The sequence below is a fragment of the Salmo trutta genome, chromosome 14 (assembly GCF_901001165.1).
Source record: "Salmo trutta chromosome 14, fSalTru1.1, whole genome shotgun sequence".
Classification (NCBI taxonomy): domain Eukaryota; kingdom Metazoa; phylum Chordata; class Actinopteri; order Salmoniformes; family Salmonidae; genus Salmo; species Salmo trutta.
This window is the reverse complement of record NC_042970.1, coordinates 19,453,835-19,466,970: the sequence shown is the minus strand read 5'-3', so window position 1 is coordinate 19,466,970 and position 13,136 is coordinate 19,453,835. Positions and strand designations below refer to the sequence as shown.

Genomic DNA, 13,136 nt, shown 5'->3' with positions numbered 1-13,136 from the left:
AAACATCTCATTCCAATATCAAGGACATTAATATGGAGTTGGTCCCCCTTTGCTACTGTAACAGCCTCCCCTCTTCTGGGAAGGCTTTCCACTAGATGTTGGAACATTACTGCAGGGACTTGCTTCCATTCAGCCACAAGAGCATTAGTGAGGTCAGGCACTGATGTTGGGTGATTAGACCTGGCTTGCAGTCGGCGTTCCAATTCATCCCAAAGACGTTCAATGGGGTTGAGGTCAGGGCTCTGTGCAGGACAGTCAAGTTCTTCCACACCAATCTCGACAAAACATTTCTGTATGGACCTCGCTTTGTGCACAATGTCATGCTGAAATAGGAATGGGCCTTCCCCAAACTTTTGCCACAAAGTTGGAAGCACAGAATCATCTAGAATGTTATTGTATGCTATAGCATGGTGGGGGCTAGCCCGAACCATGAAAAACAGCCCGAGACAGGTGTATAAAATTGAGCACACAACCATGAAATCTCCATAGACAAACATTGGCAGTAGAATGGCCTTACTGGAACTCGGTAGTGACTGTTGCAACCGAGGACAGACAATTTTTATGCGCTATGCACTTCAACACTCGGCGATCCCGTTCTGTGAGCTTGTGTGGCCTACCACTTCGCGGCTGAGCCATTATTACTCTTAGATATTTCCACTTCACAATAACAACACTTACAGTTGACCGGGGCAGCTTTAGCAGGGCTGACATTTGAGGAACTAACTTATTGGAAAGGTGGCATCTTATGACGGTGCCACATTGAAAGTCACTGAGCTCTTCAGTAAGGCCATTCTACTGCCAATGTTTGTCAATGGAAATTTCATGCCTGTGTGCTCAATTTTATACACCTGCCCACAATGGCTGTGGCTAAAATAGCCGAATCCACCAATTTGAAAGGGTGTCCACATACTTTGTATATATAGTGTATAAGTGATACAGGGCATAATAATACATGCAAATGGAAAAAAAGCATGAACACAAACATCACAAACAAAAAAAAACAACACCTCAGCTGACACTCAGACTCATACTCAAATTCTTGCTTAAACACCTTGTTAAAAAGGACCTTTAGAAGGAGTAGACAGATGTGATACATTGAAATGGTGCAAAGTGAAAAGGCAGAGAGACAGATCACAGTGGGGTTGACTCTGACCCAGTAGCCCAGTCATGCTGACTGAGTAATTGTTAGACTAGACAAGAATCTCCCCTTATCAGGCCCCTCTTTACGTAAACATCAATATCCACAGGAAAAAGGATGATGCATGCAAACAAGGCTCAAATGTGTCAACCTTGATTCACTTGTCTAATTCAATTCAATCACAACGTCATAGAGTTACTTTCAAGTGTATTTCCCATTCGTCACATTTTGAGTGGTGGAGAATGACATTCATTACGGTCCTCATCGGACCTGATTTGTCTTCCATTTTCCAGTGAGCTGAAGGCTGGGGTCGACCTGCCCAAGTGTCTGTGTTAGAGATGTTAACGATGAGTATGATGTGTCTCCTCTCTAACGCCCAGGAAGCTCAGATTCAAACTCCCATTAGACAGCTCTGCTTGAGTTATAATGTCAAAATACATTAGTTACTCACCAAATATGCAGTTTCGCTGAGTAACTATCTTCAAATACTCCCATTACGGCCGGTATGTACTTCCAAAAATGGTTTCAATAAACATTTACAAGCAGGCACAGATTGGAAATTTACAACAGCTCAAACATTTCAGGTGCCGAAGAAGCATTTTTCCGGTTGCTTTTTTAGAAGTACATATAGGCCATAACCGGAGTAAATTAAGAAAGGTGCTCAGCGAAACTCCCTATTTTGTGAGTGACTAATATATTTTGACATTCAATGTGAGTTTGAATCAGCGCTTCCTGGGCGTTAGAGCCATCTTGAACGCACAGTTACTGGGGCAGGGTCGCCAATAATTCCCCATGGAACTGCTGGCATCAGCCCTAGACACAGCTCGACCCATGACTGCCAACATTGGTTCCACTTATACGTTTCTCAGACTATATGACGTCGACTACATAGTAGTATAGTATATAGTAGTATAATGGGCTGAATCACTACAAACATAAGGTCATCTGTAAGTTACTGACACATTTCAGCAGTGGAAAGAAGAAAGGATTCCACCACAGAGGTTCCATCGGTCTCTGCACTTGTCTCAAGGTGTGAAGATGAATGATACCACCCCCTTCTTTCTGTTTTATATAACCTGCCTGGCCTTTCGTCTAGTGACAGGACTGTCATCGGCACCCTAGCAATAAACTACCCGTCCCTGGCCCCCATCCCTCGCTGATCCCCCTCATATCACCTAGCATGGAAGATTATATCCTAGAGAGTACAGTAAATAGGCAGGTGGAGGGGATAATCATAGGGGATAAAGGGGAGGACAGAGAGATTATTTCATTTGTTCTTGTCTGACACCATTACATCAGTGGTCTTCCCTGGACCAGAGGTGGTCCTGAAACAGTTAACAGGTGTAGGCTGTACAGTGCCTCCCACCCTGAAACAGTTAACAGGTGTAGGCTGTGCAATGCCCCCCACCCTGAAACAGTTAACAGGTGTAGGCTGTGCAATGCCCCCCACCCTGAAACAGTTAACAGGTGTAGGCTGTACAGTGCCCCCCACCCTGAAACAGTTAACAGGTGTAGGCTGTGCAGTGCCCCCCACCCTGAAACAGTTAACAGGCGTAGGCTGTGCAATGCCCTGTACTCCTGCCCTCCCTTGCCACGCTCCCTTGCTCGCCCCAGCGCCGCCCAACACGAGGCACTGCCAGTCTTTCAGTAAACAGCCCCGCCGCACTTTTACTGGCAATTACTGCTGAAGGTCACACATCAGTGGAGAGTCTGAATTCCAGGGGAAAAAATAACGTTCGCTCTTATGTAACCGCTGCCTGAGAGCTGGCAGGAGCCCAAGAATCGTGCAGGACGAAGGCAGGCTACATGGAAACTGGGACAGAGCTGCACGGCCAGCAGAAATGCCTATAGTTTCCCCTGTTGGAGGGGATCAGAGAAACAACTAGAGTCCCCTCACCTCACACACACTGCAGAAGCTCTGAGGATAGCTGAGGACAAGCAGGGACATACTGAGGCAGAGTGGACACCAGCACTGAGTGATGCAGAATAGTCATGAGGGGAGAGAAGAGGGAGAGACAGAGAGAAACAGATTGGTATAGAGGGAGAAATAGAGAGGGGACAGAAAGAGCGACTTCGCCAGGGATAATGAGACGATAGCGATCAGCTGGCATGGACACACACAGCAAGGAAAAGGAGCGAAAGAGACACACGGCACACACACAGACACACAGGATCAGACCTACAGTCCCCAGTGCTTCCCAGATGAATAGGGGGAGTACTGTACTATATGTCAGGCCTGTAGCGGGGTACGCCACAGAGGAGGTGCCATGTCAGGCAGAGCAGAAATGCGGGCTGAACACAGGGCTTATTTAAAAGCTAACTGACAGACAGCCCAGTGCTGCTGCTGCCGTTTCTGCCGCGGAGGGGAAGTGTGGGCTTTGGATCAGCATGGAGCCTGGGACACTGTGTCCCATAGGGGGGCCCTCCAGGGTCCATGCACGTGCCGGATGTGTGGGTGGGGTGTACACATTCTTCAGACACTACGAATGGGAAAGGTCCGTTCAGGCAACAAAGAAGTAGTCTATCTGTTCGCTCCCTTTCTTAGGAGGGGAAGTAGCCGGGGATTTCCATCACTGGATAACACTGGGGGGAGGAATGGAGGGAGGAAAAAGAGAGAGAAGACACTCATGTGAGCATGTGACCTCCTGGCAGACATACAGCTCAGATCGTAGACTCTCCAACAGTCAGTCTACCTGATATCTGTGTTTACCTCTCCTTCTTATCAGTCTCTCTCACTCCATTGTTTGCTATCCTTTTCTTCTGAAAGGAAGTCAGTCTCTACTGCTGTAACTCATTACTATCTTGTGTACATGCTCATTTACTAGACAATACAAGTTTTGACTAGATGATGTTGTTGTGACCAAAAATATAACTACAGTAATACTGCAACTAATACTAAGCAAAACCTTCTAAAGGTTAAAAAAAAAGGATATCATCTGTGGTTGAAGGTTGTGCTCTTAAATGTCATACCTTCTCAATATAGGTTTTGGTCAATGGGGTATCCTGTACAGTCTGGTGCTTTGACATGGAGAAGGGGAATAATAATAGAACAACTTCTGAGTTAAAGAGGTGTTCTGTTCTATGACATCAGTGAGAATGTGATGCCACATTAGCCCCTCCCATATGGCACTGGCCTCAGGCTTTCTGAAAGTCCCTTAACAGACGCAGTACAAGATGAAAGGGAAGAAAGAGGATATCTGCAGTTTCCACTTCCTCTAGGGCACGCACAGACACACTCCCTGATGTACATATAGAGTACACACGCGCAAAGCAAGGACACCTGCGCACACAAACACCCCGTTACCCTCTATGGATGTGGGGATGATCTGGTTTCCACCACTACGTTTAAGGGATAGTTCCATGTGTATAAATACTCACACACCGGCTATGGTAATGGTGATGGGGAGCTTAGGGGCAACCACCCTGCCCCTGTCCCTCTGACCACCATCCAAAGAGAGACTGGGTATGATCAACACCCCAACACCAACCTTTCCCCTTGCTGCTCCCCCCTCAAGCCAAACCCTGGGTGCTGGCTCTTCATGTCCTGCCTCCATTCAGATAGCCTACCACTTGATCTCCCAAAGGAATTTGTTCTGTCTAGCTTCAGTTCTGTGAGGAGAAAGTGGTGAATTAAGCTGCAAACCGAATTGAACTTGTTTCAAAGTTGCTTGCAGTTTGCACAATAAACATCTCCCCTTTTCCCATTCAAAGGATATATAAATATACTATATGGCGTAGCACTGCAAATGACAGTACATCTTAAGTGACAGTGCATTGAACACAATAAGGGGGAAAAATGAATAAAGGCAATGCACACAAACAAATGTGCACATGGAGAAAGGAATGGCACCATTAAGTATTTCACCACAGAAATTCCAAAGCTGCTAGGGCTAGAAAGTACATCATTATGACTGAACCATAACGCCATCACTGTGTTCCAGTTATGTACTAAATGGCTACATCCACTGATGTGTAGACTCATTCTGTTCGTTGTGGTCTATCATTACAGTCTGTATGCACTGTTTCCTAAAATAAAAGCTTGACAATGTGCAAGTCCATTCTGAAAAGACACACAACTTCTGACTCACTCATACAACAGAAGTACACAACGACCAGCAACTAAACTTCAAGCAGGTGACTACAATAAAGACACATAGGAGAATGGCAAGTTGGCAACATTACCAGACAGTTCATAGCATGCTAGTGGTGGCACAGTTACACAGTACAACGCACGGCAACTGGCAGCTACTCTGACAGACACAGAGAGAGCATGGGGAAGAGTTCACTCAGGTCAGCAGCACATAATACAGCAAAACGTCTAGCACAGGCGCATCTAGCTACACCACTAGTATGAGACAGAAATCAAACAAAAGAAGGAAAATGATCAACCTCAGCCACATCCATCTCATCATCAAAGGCAATGTGCTGGAAGAGAAGAGTATAGTGGCAGAGTTAGTAGAGCTGGGTTAAGGGGAGGGGAGGCAGCTGGAAACAGACAGTTGGACAGAAACACACACCATATCAGTTAGTAAAAAACACACAAGTTACTACATCTCAAAGCAATGGATTTGTAAGTATCAACAGAACAGCAGAGAGAACAAAGTGCATTAATCAGAGATTAGTACAGAGAGTCATTGGCACATAAATGGTGTATTAGTGTTTATGGTGTATTACTGTTGAAGCGCGTGTCTCAGTGTGATTGTGAATAGCACGGAGGATACCGTATATACACACACCCTTGGCATCTTATTCCTGCAGAAGGGCAACTGCTACTGTAGGTTATAAACCAAACCAAAAGACTCATCCCATCCATCACAGACCTGAGTACACCCAGTATCTTGGGATGGGCACAGGTCAGCAGAGGAAAACTGAACCTCCAACTCCATCTGTGCTCTTAACCCTGACCTCTGCACTGACCTCTAAAGAGCTACAGAATACCAGGCCTCCTAGTAACTCTGTTTCCTGTCATGATAAACCCCAGCGTAGAGAGAACCAGATGAGTGGTGAAGAGGGCCATATTAGTGTAGGTAGGTACCTTCTCCCCATAGCCACGGTCTTTGGTCATCATCTCCCTCAGAGTCTGCAGCACCTTGATACACAGCCGCTCCTCGTTCTCCTCCAGCAGCTGCTTGGTGTGTTTGATGAGCCTGGGCAGAGGTCAGAGGTCAGGGGCAGGTGGATCACACATACTGCACTGTACAGAACTGCATACCACAATAACAAAAAAATACTTCAGTGGTAACAAACCCTGATTTCAGAGAGATTCTACTACAGTAATTACCGTTAATCTTGTAGTTTAGAGATGAGGGTAAATGTCTTCTTGGCATAATCCTAATTGATTGGCTTAATTTATTATTGGCTGTAAATGTTTGGGTAGAGATTGACCTCACGTGGGTCTTAGAGTGGTCAATCAGGTTCTGCGTTTTACTTTATTAATGGTTAGGAGCCTTTCAATCCAAATTACCAATCCTGTATATGAGTCAAGTGCTGAAGCTTCAATGAACCAGTAGACCCAATCTCTTCCTGGCATACAGACTTTCCATAAAGGTCCCATTGTATTCTACACATTGAGGCTAGTACTGTACTGTATTGCCTTTGTACCGTAAGTCAGTTTCCTGAATCAGTGTGAATCGGTGGTGTCTTACGTGCTACTCCAAGTATGAATCCCCCCTCCCTGCGGCCCTTTACAGTGGACTAATCCCTGAGCCGGCATCTGTTCAAAGAGCACAGATATCCACACTCCCGCCCTGTTATCCAATCTCAGCCCTTATCAAGCACAACACACACAGGAGTGGCCTGGCCTGTGTGGGGGAGGCAGGCTTGGAGGGAGGGAGGGAGCACTGTGTGAGGGAGCCAGAGCTCCAGTAGGCTCAGGGTAGGACATGTGAAAACAAAGCCCTGGATCACTTCCATAATTAGCCTGTTTGGAGCGGGACGCCCTGCTCAATGATGAATTCAGTTACTGTGTAGCCTTACAGGGGAAATGTGTCCCAACTCTAGTTACAGTACAACAGGTACAGTATGAAAGAGCTGCATCAGGTTAACACCATGTATTCCTGAACACAGAGACAGTATCAGGAGACTGTACAGACTTTCCAGTCAAACCACAGCTAGATCATTTCCTAGTGGACTAACCCTTATTTGGTTTACGAATGCTTTCTAAGAAATTGCAGAATTTTGAAGAAAATTGCAGACTATGGTCCATCACTGGACGTGGCAAGTGGCGCGTCGATTGTTTGTAAACTTGTCAGGAATGTGGGTGGCTTGCTGTGGCTTGTGGGTACTGGAGTCTTACTTGGAGATGAAGCCGCCGCTCTCACATTTCCTGCGGGCGTCTGTGTTCTCAGGGAACAGCAGCTCAGGGCGATGCAGCACGTCCACCAGGACAGACAGCTCAGCCTGGACCAAGGGATGCAGACGGTCCTCCAGGGCTGACACTATGTCCTACAACACGAAGCAGAGCAGAGGACAGGCACGGTTTGAGGGGTAACAGAAACAGAGATAGGACACAGACAGGGCACAGGCAAACTCAGGGCATTGGCACACTGAGTGTTAGACCAGGGGTAGGTCTGATCCCAACCAAACTGTCTCTATGAGATTGGTGCCTGGGTGCCAGCCCCTACTGTTGAAGTCCTGCCCAAACAGGGAAGCTGACAAAACTGAAAAACATGCTGGTCAACATTGTGACCTTATTGTCTCAGACTGCTCACTCGACAAATGTATAAAAGCAGAAGTTAACCATTGTTTACCAAAAACCATCAAAACAGACCGATACAGCTCCCCTCACCCCCGCTACATATCCCCATGAGCCACAGTCAACATCAACTCCATGGAAATATGCAAATCGATACAGTTGTACCATACTGTCTGATGATGTAGACAATGACTTGCATAGGAGGGAGGGAAGGAGGGATTCTGGTAGGGTTACTGTAAACATTATTTGAATTTATTATAGACTCCCATTCCCACTCTTCCTGGGGTCCAGCAAAAGTAAGGCAGTTTATATAATTTTAAAAACATTAAAATACATTCACAGATTTCACAACAGTGTGCCCTCAGGTCCCTACTCCACAACTACATATCTACAGAACAAAATCCTTGTGTAAGTGTGTGTATAGTGCGTATGTTGTCGTGTATGTGTATGCATGAGTCTGTGCCTATGTTTGTGTTGCTTCACAGCCCCCACTGTTTCATTTATCTGTTTTTTTAATCAAATTGTACTGCTTGCGTCAGTTACTTGATGTGGAATAGAGTTCCATGTAGTCATGGCTCTATGTAGTACTGTGTGCCTCCCATAGTCTGTTCTGGACTTGGGGGCTGTGAAGAGACCTCTTGTGGCATGTCTTGTGGGGTATGCATGGTTGTCCGAGCTGTGTGCCAGTAGTTTAGACAGACAGCTCAGTGCATTCAACATGTCAATACCTCTCATAAATAAAAGTAGTGATGAAGTCACTCTCCTCCACTTTCAGCCAGGAGAGATTGACATGCATATTATTAATATTAGCTCTCTGTGTACATCCAAGGGCCAGCTGTGCTGCCCTGTTCTGAGCCAATTGCAATTTTCCAAAGTCCTTTTTGTGGCACGACTTAACAGTAGTTCAGGTGCGACAAAACTAAGGCCTGTAGGACCTGCCTTGTTAATAGTGCTGTTAAGAAGGTAGAACAGATCTTTATTATGGACAGACTTCTCCCCATCTTAGCTACTGTTGTATCAATATGTTTGACCATGACTGTTTACAATCCAGTGTAACTCCAAGCAGTTTAATCACCTCAACTTGCTCAATTTCCACATTATTTATTACAAGATTTAGTTGAGGTTTAGGGTTTAGTGAATGATTTGTAAAAAATACAATGCTTTTTGTTTTAGAAATATTTAGGACTAACTAATTCCTTGCCACCCACTCTGAAACTAACTGCAACTCTTTGTTAAGTGTTGCAGTCATTTCAGTCGCTGTAGTAGCTGACATGTATAGTGTTGAGTCATCCGCATACATAGACACTCTGGCTTTACTCAAAGCCAGTGGCAATTCATTAGAAAAGCTTGAAAAAATGTAATTGCCTAGACAGTTGCCTTGGGGAATTCCTGATTCTACCAGGATAATGTTGAAGAGCCTTCCATTAAAGAACACCCTCTGTGTTCTGTTAGACAAGTAACTCTTCATCCACAATATAGCAGGGGGTAACAAAACATAACACATATTTTTTTTTACATTTTAGTCATTTAGCAGACACTCTTATCCAGAGTGACTTACAGTAGTGAATGCATACATTTCATACATTTTCATACTTTTTTTTTTTTTTCTGTTTCTGTTATGTTTTGCCAGCAGCAGACTATGATCAATAATGGCAAAAGCCACACTGAAGTCTAACAAAACAGCCCCCACAATAATTTTATAGTCAATTTCTCTCAGCCAATCATTCATCATTTGTGTAAGTGCTGTGCTTGTTGAATGTCCTTTTCTATAAGCATGCTGAAAGTTTGTTGTCAATTTGTTTACTGTAAAATAGCATTGTATCTGGTCAAACACAATTTTTTCCAAAAGTTTACTAAGGGTTGGTAACAGGCTAATTGGGCGGCTAATTGAGCCAGTAAAGGGGGCTTTACTATTCTTAGGTAGCAGAATTACTTTTTCTTCCCTCCAAGCCTGGGGGCACACACTTTCTAGTAGGCTTAAATTGAAAATAGGGCAAATAGGAGTGGCAATATTGTCTGATATTATCCTCAGTATGTTGGCTGCAAAGAAATTGCAACAAACTCTGCATTAACCTTCTTGGTAATTACAAGTCTTTCCTTTACTATTGCACTTCCATGTATTCCATTTCTGGGAATGGATTGGCCAATTGACCTGGAGTTCCAAAACCTCAGCACCTGAAGTCATGGCTAATTTTCCCAACAACAGAAGCAGGATGTTATTGAATTCAAAATCATAATGAAACTGATTCCCTGATTACCCATATCAAATGTTGTCAGAACTAGGCTTGAACCCACTGATAGATGCAAAGCTACAGTAAACGTTAGTTCCTCAATATATTCCAGAGTCTCACCTGTAGTCTCTCTATGATGTTCCTGTAGCTGACGGACGTGGTGGCGTTGGAGTCCCTCCTGGGGGCATTCTTAGCAGAGAGCCTCCAGCTCAGGATGGACTTGGTAACCACATTGTTGGACTTGACAAACAGGTTGTTCACCTGGCTGTCCAGGTCCACAGGGATGGCAATGGCTCTACTCTTGGCTGTGTGCAATGAAACAGTAGGATGCAAACTTAAGAGGGGAGCTCGTTTAACAATAGTTTCAAAAGTTGTTGAAATATATATATATATATATATATATATATATATATATATATATATATATTATTTGTAGTTGATAGATAAAATGAGCTCATTGGATTTATTTCTCAGATTTTATCAAGACAGTGTTTGGGAAACAGGTTGAGGCCAAGTGCAGGTATCTTACCCACATCAGACAGCACCTTGATACAGACCTCAACTGAGGCCTTCTGAGTGGGGGTGAGCCAATTACAGTGGAACACCCTAAACACCCCCTGAAGGAGCTGAACGAACACCGGCTGGCGAGTCTGAGGGAGAGAGAAAAAAAGAGAGAGAGAGAGACAGCGATAGAGAGAGCCGATAGAAACAGACAGGAAGAAAGTAGAGGAGATATGAGAGGAGAGAAGACGTCAAAAGATGAGTCAGAAGCTACACATTAACCAAAGTTAAAATCCCCAGTGGTGATCAACAAAGGCTTTTGTGGTTTATCTCAGACCATATCTCTGAAAACCAGTTTCACCAATGTGAGGGTGCTCTCAGACACAAACTGGTCATGTTCAGCAGGGAGAAACCAGAGAAAAGTTTGAAACTGAGAAGGTATTACCTGAATGCTAATTTATGTTTTCTGTTTCAAAGTGTTTTCTCCTGTTTGCCCATAGAATCCTAGAATCTTTAACCATATGTGCTGTAGACGTGCTATATTATACACCTACAGTAGGTAAGATGGTCTATCACTTCTAGTATGCCTGTTGGTTATCACCAGAATCAGTTCAGGTATCAACCACTTCTGCTGCACCAATGTCTAATACATACAGTATCAACACTACCATCAGGACCTAACAACACCCTGTAAGCAAGCTGCACACAAACCTACAGCACAACATATACCTCGGTTATCTTTCCCAGAATGCTTGCCTGTCATGGGATAGAAGGGAATGAATATCATCATTAGGTGCTTCACATAAATTGTGTACACGTGTATTACTGTAAGTGTCTTGGGATGTGGGATGGTGGATGGAGGAGGGAGTTTTTAAGGGTGAGAAAATGACTATGAGAAAAACAAAACCTTATAAAGTCTAATGGGAGTGAAACTATTCCTGAAACACAATTCCTTACAAGCTAATCTTGCATTGGTATTACTAGCCTACACCACGAGTGGTTGAAAAAGCCATAGAGTGAAGTGGACAATTCTTCCAAGAAAAGCAATGAGCTACTCCCTCACACGGCACACCTCCCAACCTCTTTAGGCTACAGTAGACCACAGTGTGATTGACCATTCTCTACTTGTTGTTTGCAACCACATCCCAGCAGTGATGGCATCTTGCGAAACAAAGATCTGGGAAGGAACTCGGGGGAGGATTCTAAAGACGACAGCATCTGTAAAGGGTTCTTGGAAGGTGCTGACTCAGTTCCATATGAAATCTATTGCTAGTCTAGGACTGCTGGTAAGGAACACACCCAGGGGACAGGAAACTAACCACAGCTGGACATTTACACATACTTACATACACTTGACGCGCCACCTATTTGAAGCAAAATGTAATATGTTACATGATAAATGTAAGTGTGTGGGCCTTCGGGGATAATGTTTCTTCCACGCAGACATGGAATTGATGAATGCCCTTTATAAAACGATAAGTTAACACAGATCACGATCAACAGAAAATTATTGATACCACATTTCATCCGACAGCTCAGAATATCCACCATTCAACTGCTTGGATTGTGACATGTTGTGTGTTATGCTGGTTATTTAAGTTATGTGTTGTTTTGCAGTCATGGTTACCTGCAGACTGGTGCTCTGGTCAGAGAAGGGCGAGCTGAAGAAGGTGGTGACGATGCTCATGACCGTCTCTGTCACGTAACCCTCCAGAACCGTGTCTGCATGCTTCCTGTCACTGGTGTTGTTGCACACCTACAGACGGCAGACACAGAAGGTTGACTCATCAGACAGTGGGTAATGGGTGAGCATTCACTGGATCACACTTCCTCCCTTAAAACACTTCAATGACTCCCGTCACACAAGTCATAGACGGTTCTCTCTGCTACCGCACGGCAAGCAGGACTGGAGCGCCAAGCCTGGGACCAAAAGGCTTAACAGCTTCTACCCCCCAACCCATAAGACTGCTGAACGGAATATTGGCACTGACACACTTAGTTTATTCTTATTTGTCTTGCACAGGCTCGATGTATTGTCACTGGACTCTAACAACACAATCAGACATACTACACTGGCACTCCAACACACAAAAACACACACATACATTCATATGGACGCCACACACACACATTCATATGGACGCCACACAAACACATTCATATGGACGCCACACACACACATTCATATGGACGCCACACACACACACATTCATATGGACGCCACACACACACATTCATATGGACGCCACACACACACATTCATATGGACGCCACACACACACATTCATATGGACGCCACACACACACACATTCATATGGACGCCACACACACACACATTCCTTCACACATGCTGCTGCTACTCTCTGTTTATTATCTATGAATAGTCTCTTTAACCTACCTACATGTACATATTACCTCAATTACCTCGACTACCCCGTACCCCTGTACATTGACTTGGTACCGGTACTCCTTGTATATAACTTCATTATTGTTATTTTATTGTGTTCCTATTTTTCCTTTTGTTTATTTAGCAAATTTTTCTTACTATTTTAAAACTCTGCATTGTTGTTT

At 44.4% G+C, this 13,136-nt stretch overlaps 1 protein-coding gene across 13 annotated transcripts in view; it reads right to left on the bottom strand.

Annotated features, from left to right (window-relative positions):
- Positions 1 to 13,136, bottom strand: part of LOC115207563 (inositol 1,4,5-trisphosphate receptor type 1) — a 161,159-nt gene that overhangs the window by 85,203 nt on the left and 62,820 nt on the right. For 7 of the 13 annotated variants that reach the window (XM_029774752.1, XM_029774753.1, XM_029774756.1 and 4 more), the window contains 6 exons: positions 12,192 to 12,320; positions 10,593 to 10,713; positions 10,184 to 10,368; positions 7,434 to 7,582; positions 6,174 to 6,285; positions 5,528 to 5,563 (listed from right to left, as the gene is read on the bottom strand). In XM_029774752.1, coding sequence (XP_029630612.1) covers positions 5,528 to 5,563; positions 6,174 to 6,285; positions 7,434 to 7,582; positions 10,184 to 10,368; positions 10,593 to 10,713; positions 12,192 to 12,320 — 732 coding nt within the window. The remainder of the gene's footprint in view (positions 1 to 5,527; positions 5,564 to 6,173; positions 6,286 to 7,433; positions 7,583 to 10,183; positions 10,369 to 10,592; positions 10,714 to 12,191; positions 12,321 to 13,136) is intronic. The other 6 variants (XM_029774755.1, XM_029774758.1, XM_029774760.1 and 3 more) reach the window with 1 other exon arrangement.